Source organism: Orycteropus afer, unplaced genomic scaffold (assembly GCF_000298275.1).
Source record: "Orycteropus afer afer isolate SDZICR_OR568_19922 unplaced genomic scaffold, OryAfe1.0 scaffold00354, whole genome shotgun sequence".
NCBI lineage: Eukaryota > Metazoa > Chordata > Mammalia > Tubulidentata > Orycteropodidae > Orycteropus > Orycteropus afer.
The window spans coordinates 244,121-260,779 of NW_006921941.1; the positions used below are offsets into that span (position 1 = coordinate 244,121).

General features: G+C 35.6%; 1 protein-coding gene across 1 annotated transcript in view; it reads right to left on the minus strand.

The window, feature by feature from the left end:
• Positions 1-16,659, minus strand: part of LOC103207119 (exocyst complex component 6B) — a gene marked incomplete at its 3' end in the record, with an annotated part of 605,128 nt that overhangs the window by 148,021 nt on the left and 440,448 nt on the right. Inside the window, exon 8 of the mRNA XM_007952665.2 lies at positions 13,422-13,490. Coding sequence (XP_007950856.2) covers positions 13,422-13,490 — 69 coding nt within the window. The remainder of the gene's footprint in view (positions 1-13,421; positions 13,491-16,659) is intronic.

The window sequence follows — 16,659 nt, forward strand, 5'->3', positions numbered from 1 at the left end:
TGTCAGTCAGAACCATAACAGAAAGGAAAAGGCAAACTTAAAAAAAAAAAAAAAAAAAAGACATTTGATTGCAAGCATGGAATGAGAGAAAGTTCTAAATGACAACTCCGGAGACCTCAGTAAATAGGAGAACTTCATCATAATTAATAGGGAGAAATATCAAAAGGAAATACTTATTGGTTTGCATTTCTTGGGAAATGGGAAAGAAAATGAAAAGTATGTTTCAGGGAGGGATCTGTCTGTGCAAAAGCATCGCTGTGAAAGAACAATGAGGATTGGTATATCCAGGGCATAGACTGTGAGTAGGCAAGGGGACAAGAGTTCCCAGAAATGAGATGAGAGGGGAGCCAAGGATAGAACCAGAAGACTACACAGACTATGTTAAGAAGTTTGGACTTTAAGAACAATGACAAACTATTTTAAGCACAGTCTTCATGTGATTAAAATTGTGTTTAAAAGGATTACTGGGTGTTATATAAAGAATGAATTTTTTCTTGTTCACTTTGTTGGAGTTTAAAAAATAGTCTTTATATCATTGTGGTATCTAAATCTGTTTAAGTGAGATGTTGTTGTTTAAAATAAAATAAATAAAACCTAATCACACTTGGAAAGTTCAACCCTCCTAAAGCAAGCATTTTGAAAAACAGATGCAAGCATGTCTAGAAAATTTAAAAAAAGAAAAGTTCACATTTTTTTGCCTCTCGTTTTATTCAAGGCTAAATGATATGTATGCACATGGGTAATAAGGTCATCAGGTTAAAAGAGCAATATCACAATTATAAAAAGTTAGATTACAGCTACTACAAACCAGGGCCCATTAGTCCATACTACAGGAAAGTTATCACTGTAAATGGCTTTTCCTGTGTCCTTATCAATGCAGTGCACAAAGTATCTCACCCTCAGCTTTTCCCTATGATCTATGTAGTGTTTACGCCTATCTAACTTCACCAGGCACTAGTGGGTCAATGAAACTGGGAGGCAGTGAGATATGGCAGGAGAGCAATGAGACAATCTGTTAAGTGTCAGAAGTGGACAACTTAAAAGTCACCAACTATTTCAGGACAAAACTTTCCACATTAAAAAAAATTTCTCTAAAAAATACTTAAAATACGCATTCTTGTTGCTCAGAAGTACTAAAGATCACCAAGGAAACAAACCGGAAAGCTTCTAGATCTTTTCTAACAATGTAAGTTGGTACCTCACTAGTACAACTTGCATTTATTTATATTAGATAATGGGGAAATCAGAATATTTGAGACGTAAAATAAACCCCATTTTTAAATAATAAAACATCAGTTATTAAAAGGATCAAAGAGGAATAGCGTCTAAATAACAGCTTTTGAAATACTAAACAATCATTTAGAGTCCTTAAAAATAATTTCCAAGTATATAGATGTAAGAATTCCTCTCTAAAACCAATGCTACCTCAAATGATTTGAAAATGGTGCCTACTTATTTCAAATTGCTATGATCAGGAAAGTTTTTCCATTAGAAATTCAATGTTCTTTTATTTCCCACTGAAACTTTATAGATCTCAAATAAACATGATTAAAAAAACCAAACTCACTGCCATCGAGTCTATTTAACTCATAGCGACCCCTCCTTGGGTTTCCAAGGCGGTATCTCTATGGAAATAGATTGCCCAACCTTCCTTCCGAGGAGTGGCTGGTGGGTTTGAACTGCCAGCCTTCTGGTTAGCAGTCAAATGCCTTAGGTACTATGCTACCAGAACTCCCAATAAACATTATAGATTTAAAAAAAAAAAAAAAAACAGGCCTCTTCAGAGTCTCTTACAAAGTATTTCTTTCATTTCCCTAACCTATTAATTTTCAAGAGCAGAGTGTCCTGATGATCTCTGTATCTACCAGTGTACTAGGAAATGCTGGCTTAAAGTTTTACATGTTCATATTTTTGCAGATCTTCTCAGAATATACTTGAACATACTAATGTGAACTATAAACAACCCTAGAAGGCAACACAGTATGCAGAGTTTCAGTGATGTTTTTGCCTATAGGAGCCAAACTCCTTTTTTTAAAACAGAATAACTGATGAGACCAATGTTTTCAGAAATATAGCTCCAGAAACTACTATAAGGATTTCCAGATATACATATGTCTCTGGACATGCTGGAATTCAGTATCCATAATTTCCAATTTCTTACCACAGGCAAAATATTATTTCCATTTCTCTGTAACATTATCTTTAGAAACATCAAATTAGGAAAAAAAAAAATTTGAAAACTCTAGGCCCTAGAATTTTGCATACAGATATGTGTTACTTGCCTTCATTTGTAGCAAAGGACTAATAAATGACTGCTAGCTTTTAAACCCAAACCAATATTTAAATGCACATTTAAGTAAGTGTCTTTGTATAAAACTGAAAGACTTTAAATAATTATTATTATTTTTTTTTAGTTATAAAAAGTAAACAGAGCCCCAGTGGCTGAATGGTTAAGCACTTGGCTGCTAACCTGAAGACTGGCAGTTCAAACCTCCCCATCCACTCTGAAGGAGCAAGAGCTGGTGATCTGTTCTCCTGAAGATTAAAACCTAGATAACTTATAGGGAAGTTCTACTCTATTATATGAGGTCACCACGAGTCAAAAAAAAAAAAACAATGACAACTACAAAATAAATATAAGTCAACAGTCTCAATGTTTAAAACAGAATCAGGATAGCTCTTAAAAAAATGCAAAACAAGCAAAAACTAGGCTAGGCTATGGGTAAGTACTATTAATTTTAATGAAAATTAAAAAGCTACTCATAGTTCCATCTGTTCATTGCAGTCAGTGCTATATCAATTGCTGGTGAGCAGCACTGACAAAAACTGTATGTTCCAATTCTTGCTGCTAAATTTACTTGATTAATAAACAGCAACGATGTCTTCTATTATAGACTGAACCATGTCCCCCAAAATATGTGTTAGAATCCTAACCCTAATATAATTATATTATAACTAATTAAACCCATCCACTGCCATCGAGTCAATTCCAACTCACAGCGACCGTGCAGAACAGAGTAGAATTGCTCCCATAGGGTTTCCAAGGCTATAAATCTTAACAGAATCAGACTGCCTCATCGTCCTCCCTTGGAGCAACTGGTGGGTTTGAACTGTGGACCTTCTGTTAGCAGACAAATGCTTTAACCACTGCACCACCAGAGCTCCTTTTATACCAAATAAGATGTAATCTAGTCTAATGTAATCACCTTCTACAACGCAATCTAATGTAATATAATCAGTCAGTTGTGGTCATACCAGTGTAGAAACAAAAACAAAAACCTCCCTGCCATAGAGTTGATTGTGACTCATAGTGACCCCTCCTTGGATTTCCAAGGCCATATCTCCATGAAAGTTGATCACTCAATCTTTTTTCCAAGGAGTGGCTGGTGGGCCTTCTGATTAGCAGTCCTGAACCTAATCACTTCTGAGTTAGATAAAGAGCAACATAAATAAAAAGATATGCAAGTACAAAGAGAAGACGACAGATGCCATGTGAGGATCACCAAGAACCAAGGAACCCCCAGTAAGGAAGAAGTTGACCTGGCTGAGACCCTGATTTGAACTTCTGGCACTGTGAGAAAATGAATTTCTGTTCTTTAAAGTTACCAACTTGTGGTATTTACAGCAGCACTAGAAAACTAAGACAACTTCTGATAAAAGTAGAAGAATAAGAATCCTAAGATCTCAGTTCTGATGCCAATGCAAGATCTATTTCAGAGGGTGGTTCAGAGTGAAACTAGTCTCCATCTAGTGAGACATTTCCCCCACATCTGGAGGCTACTGAACAAAGTGCTACATAAAATCCAAGATGATATTACCATAAATATATATTAAAACAGCCCTTCAACTACCACTAAACAAAAGGATCTTAAAGCTTAACCCTGAGAATACCCAAACTAGTCCTTTTTCTTTCATTGAAAACCCCAGGAATGTCTTAGACTCTTTGAGTATTTATTTTCCAAGTGTTTTCATAAAATAGCCAATTGCTATCAAAGTTCCTTAAATAATTTCACTAAGTAATTCCCTTAACACATCAGGAAGCATGTCACTTAGAATTGCTTATATCTATTTCTTTTTCTACTCTTAAAACCTTTCTTTGCTATTATCTATAGCTTCAGACCATGGTTTTTGTTCCTTCCCCAGTTACCAGTACAAACCAAACAGAAAAAAATCCTTAGATTAGGGTGGGAAAAACATGTTCCAGAAAGATTCCTACCCACTCCACCCTACATTCAGCCCCTACAAAAGCCAGGAAGGATTGTGATGGCTTCTGATTCTCTTCTCCAAATTACAGCCAAGTACTTAAAAAGAAATATTTTTTAAAGCAGATGAAAGGCAAATATTCTGCAATTAACAGAATTACTCTATTCAGGGAGATCAACTACTAACTATAGTTGTCATGATCCTCTCTAAATTTCTGCTTTGTTCTTCTAGGTAAAAGAATTTAGAAGACAAAACAATTAGTTTATCTGTTAAGGCTAACTTATACTTAACAACAACAACAAATAGGCCACCAGCTTACATGGCAAAATGGCTCCCCAGGGAATAAAGATTTATGACATAAATATAAGATCACTTTGAAATATGCCTTTAAATTTAATTTTTGGCAAGGTTTCCAAATCTAAGAAAAAGACAAAGTAGCTGGAAGTTCTTAGAAGGCTTATAAAAGGGGATACTCAAATGGGATTAGGGTGAGCTATTTTGGGGCATAGGTCTATCATCAGACGATACTTGAAATGACTCAGTCTGCACTTCCCCTTCAATGAGGGTTCTTTCTGGGGTCTATGGATAAGATTCAGGAGGTAGGGAAGCCACTGAAATTCCAAGCAAAATATCACACACATGTGCATAGGTACATTCTGTCTGGTGAAAGAGTTTCTAGCTTTCATCAAAATCTCAGATGCCTCTTGTTCAAGAAATACTGCACTCACTAAAGTCTTGGTAATAATGAATTCACTCAACAGTGGCATTTGCAGTCCCTTACATCTTAGGCTGGTCTTCTTTAGTGATTGAAGGAGAACTAAAAATAATTGAGGTTCTTATGATTCACTTAATATTGGGATTACTGCTTACTAAAAAAGCCCTGTCTTGCTATCATTGCTATCCCTTAGCCCAAGATGCAGAAATCTTTAAAGTAAACTTATTTATAATTGTGAGGAGCTTGATGGCACAGCATACTTGTAGAAAAGTATATATATCAAAGGTGTACACTTTACCATTTTTTATCTATGATTAACAAGAAAAACAGTTAATGAGCAGATGATGTCAATCACTAGAGACCAAGATACCAGAAGATGAGGAAACAAATGAGACCCACAAACCAGTAATATGGTTGTCTTTACTCCTCCAGTCTCTCTTAATGACACCCAAGCTGTTTGTTATGGAACACCTACCCTTCCAGTGAGGAAAGGGTAAGTGAGTACAAAAACTGGAAAAAATTCAGAAAGATTCTGTAGTGTGTACAGCATGCAGAGACACATGCAAATCTTTGTCCAAATTGACCTGGGCTTGAGGCTTGGAGTCTATAAACATGGCAGACATCACTAGGTTGATAAAGTTTTCAAAAAGTTTGCAAGGCAGACTGTTTTTGTCTTACTAAGAGAGTCTGTCTATCCTTTTACCTACCACTATACTGTATAGAAGAATTTCAGATGATCATCACTATTGATAACTTCCTTTCCAGTGAAATTTTAGCTTATTTTTTGCTTTTTCAAAAAATTATCTTTAATGATTGTAATAATGATGCTTCATATCCTGCCCCTTACCTACCCACCATGAAACTTCATGAAGACTTAGCAATATAAATTGCTTAAAATAATTTCATAAAATACATCTATCTTTGCCTACACACTTCCATTGCATTACTCTATCAAGGACCAAGCTTCAATTAACCACTATGTGACCCTTGTTCACTTTCTTCCCACCCCTCCCCCTGTCCAAGTTTGCCCTTCCTGCCAAAGTTCAGCACTTCCTAGAAAAGTCTCACTGCCTGTTTGATATTGTACTTCACTTTAGTCACCAAAGGAAGAATTTACAGGTGCTTGGCCCCATCTATAAGACCATGACCGAAATCTGACCTCCTGTTACAATACATGAACTCCTGCCCTACTGATAAGGCTGGCAGATATAAGTAGGATTTTTCAAATAATCCTTTGGGAATTTATAAGCAGCTCAGCCATAAAAGGGGGGTGAATGGAAGGTCGGTTTCACTAAAAATAATAAATATTGCCATGTTTATTCAAAGTGAGCCTTGTTATCCTCCAGGCCAAAAGTTCAGATAAACACCATTGTAAATGACAAAATATTAGAACTTTTTGTTACTTATGCTATGATCCTTCCGTTGGACACCAATAGAACTGTTTTTCCTTGTGTAAGTTCCAGCCCTGATATTGTATAGCACTGCCTGAGACTAGAATACTGGATTCATTTGCAGGTCAAAAGGAGGGTAGTTATCTTTCAAAATCAAAAACAAACATTTATTGAGTAATATGTACTAAGTATCATGCTAAATGCTGAAGGTAAAAAGACAGTACCTGCCCTAAAAGAGCTTACCATCTAGTGAGGAAAAAAGAACACATATTTAGAATTTGATGATATAATAAAGAAACCACTTTATAAAAACATGCACTGGGTGCTATAATAGCTTTAAGGGGCAGAGGATCCACTTAGCTCAACACAGAGCATCAAGAAAATATGCTGCAGGATACAATATAAAAGATAAATGAGAACAAGTAAACTAAAAATAAGTGAGAATACTAATGCAGGCAGAACTGGCATGAGAAAAGGATTAGAGGTATATGAAACAGCATGGTGCACTAAAAGTACTGGAAGCATTTCAGTATCAGTAAAGCAGGTATGAGCAGTAATCAATATGGCTGACAGGACATGGAAGACCTTCTGCATTTCTAAATACTATACATTCTTCTGTTATTGTTATGTGCCATTAAGTCGGACCTGACTCATAGTGACCCCTCCTTGGGTTTCGGAGGCAGTATCACTACAGAAGGAGATTGCCCTATACATTCTTCTGGGAGCTCTGGTAGCATAGTGGCTAAGGCACTTGACTGCTAACCAGAAGGCTGGTGGTTCAAACCCACCAGTCACTCCTCGGAAGGAAGGTTGGGCAATCCTACTTCCGTAGTGATACTGCCTCGGAAACCCAAGGAGGGGTCACTATGAGTCAGGGCTGACTCAACGGCACATAACAACAACAACATACATTCTTCTATATTTCTATATTTTACTCCATAGATAACTTATATGCCAGACTTATACATAAAACTATCATGAAAAGAACTGAGTTAAGGGTTAAGGTATAAGGTAGGAAGACCAGTCAGTCAAGAGACTATTTTCAATAATCCTGATGAGAATATGAACTAGGGCAATAACTTTCGATTCTGACTCAAAGTGACCCCCGTTGGGTTTGCACAGTGGTAAATCTTTACAGAAGCAGATTGTCCCCCATCTTCTTCTGAAAAGCAGCTGGTGGGTTTGAACTGCCAACTTGCTAGGCACTGCACCAACAGATCTCCTTAGGGAATGAGGAGTAGGAGTAGGAGTAGAAATATATTTAGGAGTAACATTTGCAGGATTTGGAGATCTGGATACGGTACTGAGAAAGAATGAAGAGTTTAGGTTTTTCTGCCTGGTGACTAGATGGATGATGCTGTCCTTACCTAGATTGAATGGAAATTCAGAAGCAGATTCAGGGGCAGGGTGCAAAAAATCAAGTTCAGCTGATTTAGAAACATACAGAGTTTATACTATCTAGAGTTAGGTAGATAACTAAAAAGTTAGGTTTAGTAGACACGTGTGTGTGTGTGTGTGTGTGTGTATAGTCTGATTTTCAGGAAAAGATCACTAGGCTTTTCTTCCTAGTCTGTCTTAGTCTGGTAGTTCCACAGAAACCTGTTCCACACCATAGCAACAGGCAAGTGTACAGTGACAGAAAGGTGGTACTGACACACGTAGTCTATTAGCCAGGGTCAAACTCAGGCCTCCTGCATGTTGTTGTTGTTATGTGCCTTGGAGTCAGACCCAATTCATAGCCACTCCTCCTTGGGTTTCCGAGCCTCCCACAGAGAAGGTGAGAATTCTACCACCGGACAACCATTGCTCCTTTGTATATGTATATTTATATGCATACATACATGTATATGTATATATGTATGCATATGTGTGTATATATATGTATATCTGTAATATATGTGTGTATATACATATATATACACATACACACATGCTTATAGCATGTGTGTGTACACCTATACTATATATATCTATATCTATCTCTCTCGCGCGCGCACGCGCTCTCTCTCTCTCTCTCTCTATATATATATATATACACACACACACACACATACATATATATCTAAGAGAAGAGAGAGATGAGAAGTGAACAAGGGCAATATCCTGAGTACACCAAGTGACCCAATGAAGAGGTAGAGCCCAGAGAATCCTAAACAAGCAATAAGAAAAAAGATTCTAAAGGAAGACAAAGGGATTAAGAGTTTTAGGATATAAATGATCAACAAAGGCAAAACCAGCTAAAAGGTTTAGTAAGTTATTCAGGGTAGTGGTATGAAAAGAAGATAATATACTAGGTAGATGACAGAGAAGCAAGAAAATACAAAGATAAGTATTGAAATAGAAAGAAATGAGAAAAATATACTTTATTTTCTCTTCAGTCCCCATTTCTTTATTCTCATTTTTAAGACCTAATCTTAGGTTTTTGGTTAATGTTAATTACACCAGGAAATAAGAAAAATATTTATATTACAAATATTCATATTAAACAATTCATTTTTAAATATTTTTGTTGCTAATATTATGAGAAGCTATCCTTACTATACAATAGTATAAATCAGTGACTTCAGAATGAGAAACAAATACAGAGAAGTGACAAATTACAATCCAAAGCAGGCTACAAAGAGTCAGCATTAGAATTTAAGTTATACATGCTCTGGTCCTTACTTTAGCTAAGGAGATACTTGATTCTTATTTAAAGTCCCTATGGGAGCTTTGGTGGCATAGTGCCTAAGGCATGTGACTGCTAACCAGAAGGCTGGTGGTTCAAACGCACCAGCCACTCCTCAGAAGGAAGGTTGGGCAATCTACTTCTGTAGTGATATCGCCCCGGAAACCAAAGGAGGGGTCGCTATGAGTCAGGTTCAACTCAGCGGCAGTTTGGTTTTGGTTGGTATAGGTCCAGAACAGTAATCTAAATAATAATAATAATAACTAGAGCTGAGTTCTTACCACTAGTTGTACATTGCAAAAGTAGGAAAAACTTCACAGTTTTGGAGAAAAGGATCTGTTTACAAGTTTCTGCTGCTATTCAAAAATAGAGCATTCCTGTGAAGCCTTTTGTAGGCCAAAATGGCATAAAGTAAAGAAGTAATTACCATTAGTTTATATAAGAAAAAATTTTGAGCATTCCCAGACCCAAAAACTACCTAACAAATCATACCAATTAACACATAAAACCTAAAATAATGCTGTTAACATACAGTGTTCACAGACACATTTCATAGCTATGATGGCTTGATGCTGAGATGTTGTGTGTAGTTAGGTCCCAGGGAAGAAGCTTGGCTATACCAGTGGACACCACACTTGCTGCTGGGGGTGCTTGCTGCCTCTTTAATGGCTTGCTACAAAACAAATGCTGAATGCTGGTTTAGCTTTTTGCCCTTTTTGTAAAAGTGAAAATCCTCTTTGGATTTCTTTCAGTTAGAGAAAATAGGTACTAATGTAGGCCTTTTGTAAAAGTGAAGTAGCATAAAGCGAACTTTTGAAAAGCTGGGGATACCTGTATACCATATAAATAATGTCTTATCAAATTGTTACAGAAAATGTACAAATACTAAATATTTAAACATTACAGAACAATATTGTATAGAATTTAATTTTAAATGAGCAATTCAGAGTCGTTCTGCTTTTATGGAGCTTTTCATCTCTAAATAACCACCAGTGTATCACAGCTTCTACACTGTGTAGGGCAATATAGTCACTGTACAGTTAAAAATGTATGAATATTATATAATTCATAAATTTTGTACATCGATGGCAGGCTAGAACCCCTATGTACATAGCTATTCTTTATAGTACATAAAAACCAAACTCACTGCCATTGAGTTGGATCCGACTCATAGTGACCCCTCCTTGGGTTTCCAAGGCAGTATCACTACGGAAGTAGATTGCCCAGTCTTCCTTCTGAGGAGTGGCTGGTACTTTTTGAAATACCAATGTGTTTAACCATCAATATCAATATCAGATAGCTAACTCTTGCCAGATAACTGCTATTAATTAAATGCCAATTACTTGCCAGAGACTGAGCTAGGCACTATTCATACACATCTATTATTGTCATTAACTGGGTAATTATTAAGGAGTGCTGGTGGCATAGTGGGTAAGGCATTTGGGTGCTAACCAGAAAATTGGTGGTTCAAATCCACCAGTTGCTCTGCAAGAGGAAAATGAGGCAAGCAATCTATTTCAGTAAAGATTTATACCTTTAGAAACCCAGTGGAGGTTACAATGAGTTGGAACCAACTCTCTGGCAGTGGATTAGTGGGTAGGTGGTGTAGGTAATTATTACTGCATTTTATATATGAGAAAGCTAAGATTTAAGTGACTTACCTAACACCACACAGCCATTAAATGTGCAAGTAAATTACTTCAGTGCTCTTATGAATAATATTAGAATTCTCATTTCAGGAAAATCTCTTTTATCTTTTTATATAATGAAACGTCTATAAAGCTTAGAAAACTAAAACACACACACAGTGATGAGATACAGTACTATTAGAGTCATTCAAACAATAGGACTTCTCTACCGATAGATGGTAATTTTTAAGACATGAGTCCTTAATTTATACATACTTGACTCTTCAGATCCATTTAATGCAGAAGGGTGCTCACTGAACAAGTAAGCGAATGATAAGATTTGAGCTTGCATATGTTCAAAAAAATGTCCTAAGTTCTTTTATTACCACTTATTTATTTATTTATTTATTCATTCATTCATTCCCTCAACTAGTGTTTATTGAGTACCTACCATGTACCAAGTATGGTTATTGATATTTAGACTACAAACAACTTGTTCTCACAGATCTTGCATTATTTTATAGAAATGATCAATTTGAATTTGAAATTAAAATTCTTATTATAAATCCTGAAACTTGATGTGGGTGAATACGGTTCTTTGTCCATAGGTATTTTGATTAAATACAACAACTGTGAACTCCTATATCCATACATACTACTGAACAGAGTAAACAAAATTATGGAGCATGGTAACAAAATGATAAAAGAGGAAGGAGAGAGGGCGTGGCAAAGGAAAAATACACATTATTCCATACAAGAGTTCTACAAAACTTCAAGGAACAGATAATTCCTCTTACATAAGTCATTTCACAAAATAGAAACGAGGGAGAGATGTTCAACTCATTTCGATGAAGCTAAAATAATGCTGACTTTCAAACCACAGAAGAATAATATGAAAACTAAGTTTATAAGCTTATATTATTTGTTAAGCTCTGGTGGCATAGTGCCTAAGGCACTTGCCTGCTAACCAGAAGGCTGGGGGCTCAAACCCACCAGTCACTCCTTGGAAGAACAACTGGGCAAACTACTTCCATAGAGATACAGCCTTGGAAACCCATAAAGGGGTAGATATAAGTTGAATCAACTCGATGGCAGTGAGTTAGTTTTTTGTTTGTTTGTTTGTTTGTTTTTTGGTATGTTACTTGTGAACATAGATACAAAACTACTAACTACTAAATAAATACTAAAATATAGATTTTTAAAGGCTTTAAATTCCATAGGTGTTTAATAATAATAATACCCCTCATCAATTTGGGCTTATCTAAATAGCAGACAAATGTTTTAACAACAGAAAAATCTAACAATGAAACTCAGCACATCCATAAACTAAGGGGTGAAAATCACAGGATTATCTCAGCATATGGAAGAAACAAAGTCAACAAAATTCAACACTCATTTATGCTATTAAAAATTACCAGGAATCTAGGAATAGCTAGATAAAGAATGTTTTTTAAACATCTATAATAAACATGAATTAGAGAGAAATTTTAGAAACATTATCTTTCAGACAAGGATGCTCACTATCACCTTACTAAACAGAAAAGTAATAGCAATCCTGGTTAATAGAATAAAACAATAAAAAGAACAATGATATACAGATAGGAAAAGAAACAAAACTGTCATTATCTGCAGAAAATATGATCAACTACACAGAATACCTATCATAAACCAAAAATCAATTATAACTGAAAAAAAGGAGTTAAGAAGGGTCTCCAGAAGTGAGATCAATTTACAAAAATTGATAGTGCTCCTTGATACCAATAATAACTAATTAGAAAATAAACTAGAAAATGCCAACAAAAACTGTAGATATTTTGTTATTAATGCAAAAAGAATGCCCAAGACTGTTATTTAACACAACAATATAAAAGCTTAATTAAAGAGTTTAAAAGAAAATCTTGTTTTTATATTAATTGGATGACAGCATTTTAAAGCTGTCAATTCTTCCCAAAATTTATCTAGAAGGAGAGAGAGGAAACTACTCCGTTTTTCCTAAAACTCTGAGAGCCCGTAACAAAATATTCAGGCCATAAAGTTCAAAGACCAGTGTCCCAAACTGTCTGGAGTAATGACTAAGTGACAATATGTTAAACATATCAAAAAGGAAAACAGATAACAGATAGGGAATAAGATATATTGGAACATATTTAAAATAACTAGATATAAATATCATTGAACTTTTTACCACCAGAGATATCAGTAATGAGCATCTCTCATCAGTTTCTCTTTGTTGTTAATTTAGTTTAATTTTCTGATTGCCTCTGTATGTGTCTGTGTGTTTACATAAAAGTATACTCCCAAAATGGAGAAAGGAGTCATCTCCTAAAATTTTTATTAATAACCATTAATATTTTTCCTACAGAGGTTTTATTTTCCAAATTCCTTTACATGACAAAAGGAGTAACTGTACTCAGGACCAAAAATATAAAAGTTTATTTTAATGAGTAAAGTAGCAGTTTTTTTTTTTTTTTTTTTTTTTAAGTAGGGTACTGTTATTCAAATAACTACACTGTTAAATTAAGAACAAAAATTTGAATGTGCATGTGACTGTTTCTAATCACCTAATACACTGACAACTGATGGAAATCAACATTACTAACTTTAGCTACAGAATATTACATGACAAACATAAAAAAAGACTCAAGAAACAAGAAAGTAGTTGCTTCCTTTTTTTTTTACCATTAATACTCCTTAAACACAAATATAACTTCCCATCCTTTACTCTTAATAATAAACAGAAAAGCTAGCAAAAACGAGAAAGCAGAGTTCTGAATTCAATATATATCTTTATTAGGCAGAGCCAGATAAAGACTCACCAGTACAGAATAAATGTGTAGACATCGATAAACAGGAGAGAAATCCACCAGATCTTGGGCCCCCGGTACCTGAAACAAAACAAAAATTATCACAATGTATTAAAATAGCCAGTAAGAACAAATTCACTTACTTTTAGTACTCAAGTATAAAAAAAAAAAAAAGAAATTCAGCTCTAGCTTCTAAAAGAGAAACACAAAACAAATAAAACCATGCTTCCAGAAACCCAGTTATGACATTTCACTGTAGAATCTGTATCTGTGAAAATACACACCAAGGCTGAGACAAAGCCCACAAGGATGGATACCAGAGGATAGAAACAGGTAACACTGGTCCTACATCTGCTTTTAAACCTACATCTTGAACCATGGACCTCTGTTGTTCTTGCTGCTGTTGTTGTGAGCTGTAGAGTTAATTCCAACTCAGTGACTCTATGAATATGGGCCTCTAAAGGGAAAAGTAAGAAACATGAGGGAATGTAACTTAGATGGCTTGACTTTGTCTTCTTAGATACATGGTGGTTTACATAAGAAAACTAAGTATCAATGATCAAAAATAAAACTTGTGTACACAGTGAATTAACTGTCCTGTCAACCAACTTCTGAAGAGAACAAGAATCATTGAATCCTTAGGTCACTATCCAATCAAGGTACAGAAACATACTAGGAAGAAAAGTGTTATCATATGAAAAATAACAATAATATATGAAAAAGCCAAACCTAGAAGTAATATTCAAAAAAAAAAAAAAAAACCCACTGCCATTGAGTTGATTCCAACTCATAGCAACCCCATTAGGTTTCTGAGGCAGTAAATTTTTACAGAAGTAGATTGCCCAGTCTTCCTTCCATGGAGTGGCTGGTGGGTTTGAACAGCCAACCTTCTGGTTAGCAGTCAAATGCCTTAGGCACTGCACCACCAGAGCTCCTTAGAGCTTAGTAATATTAGAAGTAATATTAGCAGATTATAATGTGGATAGTGCATATATATTAAATCTAGACATCAAAGGAAAAGGTAAAACAAAAGCACTTGAGGGAAGAATTGGAATACAGTCTTGATGCTGAAAGTGATTGCTATATGACTTGACAATGAGCAAGTCACAAGTGAAAAAGGAAATAACAGTTGACTTACAGAGGGCACTAAAAGTGAATGGCAAACAAACAAAACAAAAAGCAAAAATATGTAAAAAGAAACAATCAAACTAAAGACCCAGTAGAAGTTTTCACTGTAACTGTCATGTCCAAGTTGGGCTAGGCTGATTCCTGATAACAAGGACAGTCTCCTTTATTTCATAAAGTAAATGTTATTTCTTCTTTTGCTGCAAAGCTTCTTCACTAAGGTGATTTTCCTAATGAAATCTATCCATTCTACAACTGAATAGCACAATACCTACTTTCTTTTCCTTCTAAAATCATCATATTTCTAAATTCATTCATTCAAATTCATTGGCTGCTCTGTTCATCTGCTCTGCATACAAGCAGGCAAGATTACATCTCTATGTTTAAGAACCTCAAAATGCTATGTACTCACAAAGCACTCAAAACAAAGTGTTACGTGAACCCAAAGACTGATGATAAGGAAATCAAGATGCTACCTCATGGTCCAGGCATGATTTTATTTAAAAAAAAAAAAAAAATGAATCACTCACCAACCATTCTTTAGAAGAGATAATGAGCACTGCAAAAACATTTTATGAAAGATGGGCACCATGTAGTTCAAAAGTAAGATAAAAAGTACGTAATAATATTAACTTTCAGAGCACAAAGGGACATTCATTTTCATCTTAATAACACAAAAAGAGTCAAGAGGTGATAATTTCAGAGATTCTCATTTAAAATAAGCACAAGATTAAGCATCTTTATAGTCCTCCTCTTTGAGTGCTAAGTGGAGATTTAGAGCAAATTCATTTTTCCTTGCCAGCAAACTAGCAACTACTAATGAGAGCTACAACTAAGTGAACCACAATCTCAAAAGAAAAAAAGTTTTAAGAAAATTATATTTACAATAATATTTATGCTACATAACAACTATAGCCATTAAGAGCAATTCTAATTACTGATGTTAGATGGATCTTCGCTGAAATCAAAGAATATCAGAAAGATGTTTACTTATGTTTTGTTGACTATGCAAAAGCATTCAATTGTGTGGATCATAACAAATTATGGATAACATTGAGAAGAATGGGAATTCCAGAACACTTAATTGTACTCATGAGGAACCCATACACAGACTAGGAGACCGTCATTCAGACAGAACAAGGGGATACTGCATGGTTTAAAATCAAGAAGGGTATGTGTCAGGATTGCATCCTTTCACCATACTGATTCAATTTGTATGCTGAGACATAATCCAAGAAGCTGGATTACATAAAGAAGAATGTGGCATCAGGATTGGAGGAAGACTCATTAACAACCTGTGATACACAGACGATAGAACTTTGCTTGCTGAAAGTGAGTATGACTTGAAGCACTTACTGAGGAAGACTGAAGTCTGCAGTATGGATCGTACCTTAATATAAAGAAAACAAAAAGCCTCACAACTGGACCAATAAACAACATCACAATAAATGAAGAAAAGATTGAATTTGTCAAGGACTTCATATCACTTGGTTCTACAATTAACACCAATGGAAGCAGCAATCAAGACATCAGAGGACATATTGCAAATCTGCTGCAAAAGACCTCTTTCAAGTGCTGAAGAGCAAAGATGTGAAGAGATGCCCAATCTTCCATCCCGGGAGTGGCTGATGGGTTTGAAAGGCCAGCCTTCTGGTTAGCAGTCAAAATGCCTTAGGCACTATGCCACCAGAGCTCCTCCTTGAAGACAAAGGTGCGCCTAACCCAGGTCATGGTATTTTCAATTGCCTCTCATGCATGTGAAAGCTGAATAATGAATAAGGAAGACCAAACAAGAGTTGATGCTTTTGAGTAGGCGTTGGCGGAGAATGCTGAGAGTACCATGGACTGCTAAAAATAACTAACAAATCTATCCTAGAAGAAGTGCAGCTGGAATGATGCCTGGAAGCCAGATTGGCCAAACTTCGTCTCATCTACTTTGGTCATTGCAGTGTAGTAAATTAGTTTGTGTGGCTTTTCTACCCATAAGTCTTTGTAAACTCCAAGGTGGGATTTGCTATGAGCAACTGAGGAGCTCCTGATTGCTGAAGGTGTCCACCTGGAGTATTTCTGTTGGGAGTGGCACAAAACAATATTATGGGAGGTGCCCACTCTCTCTCAGGTGCTT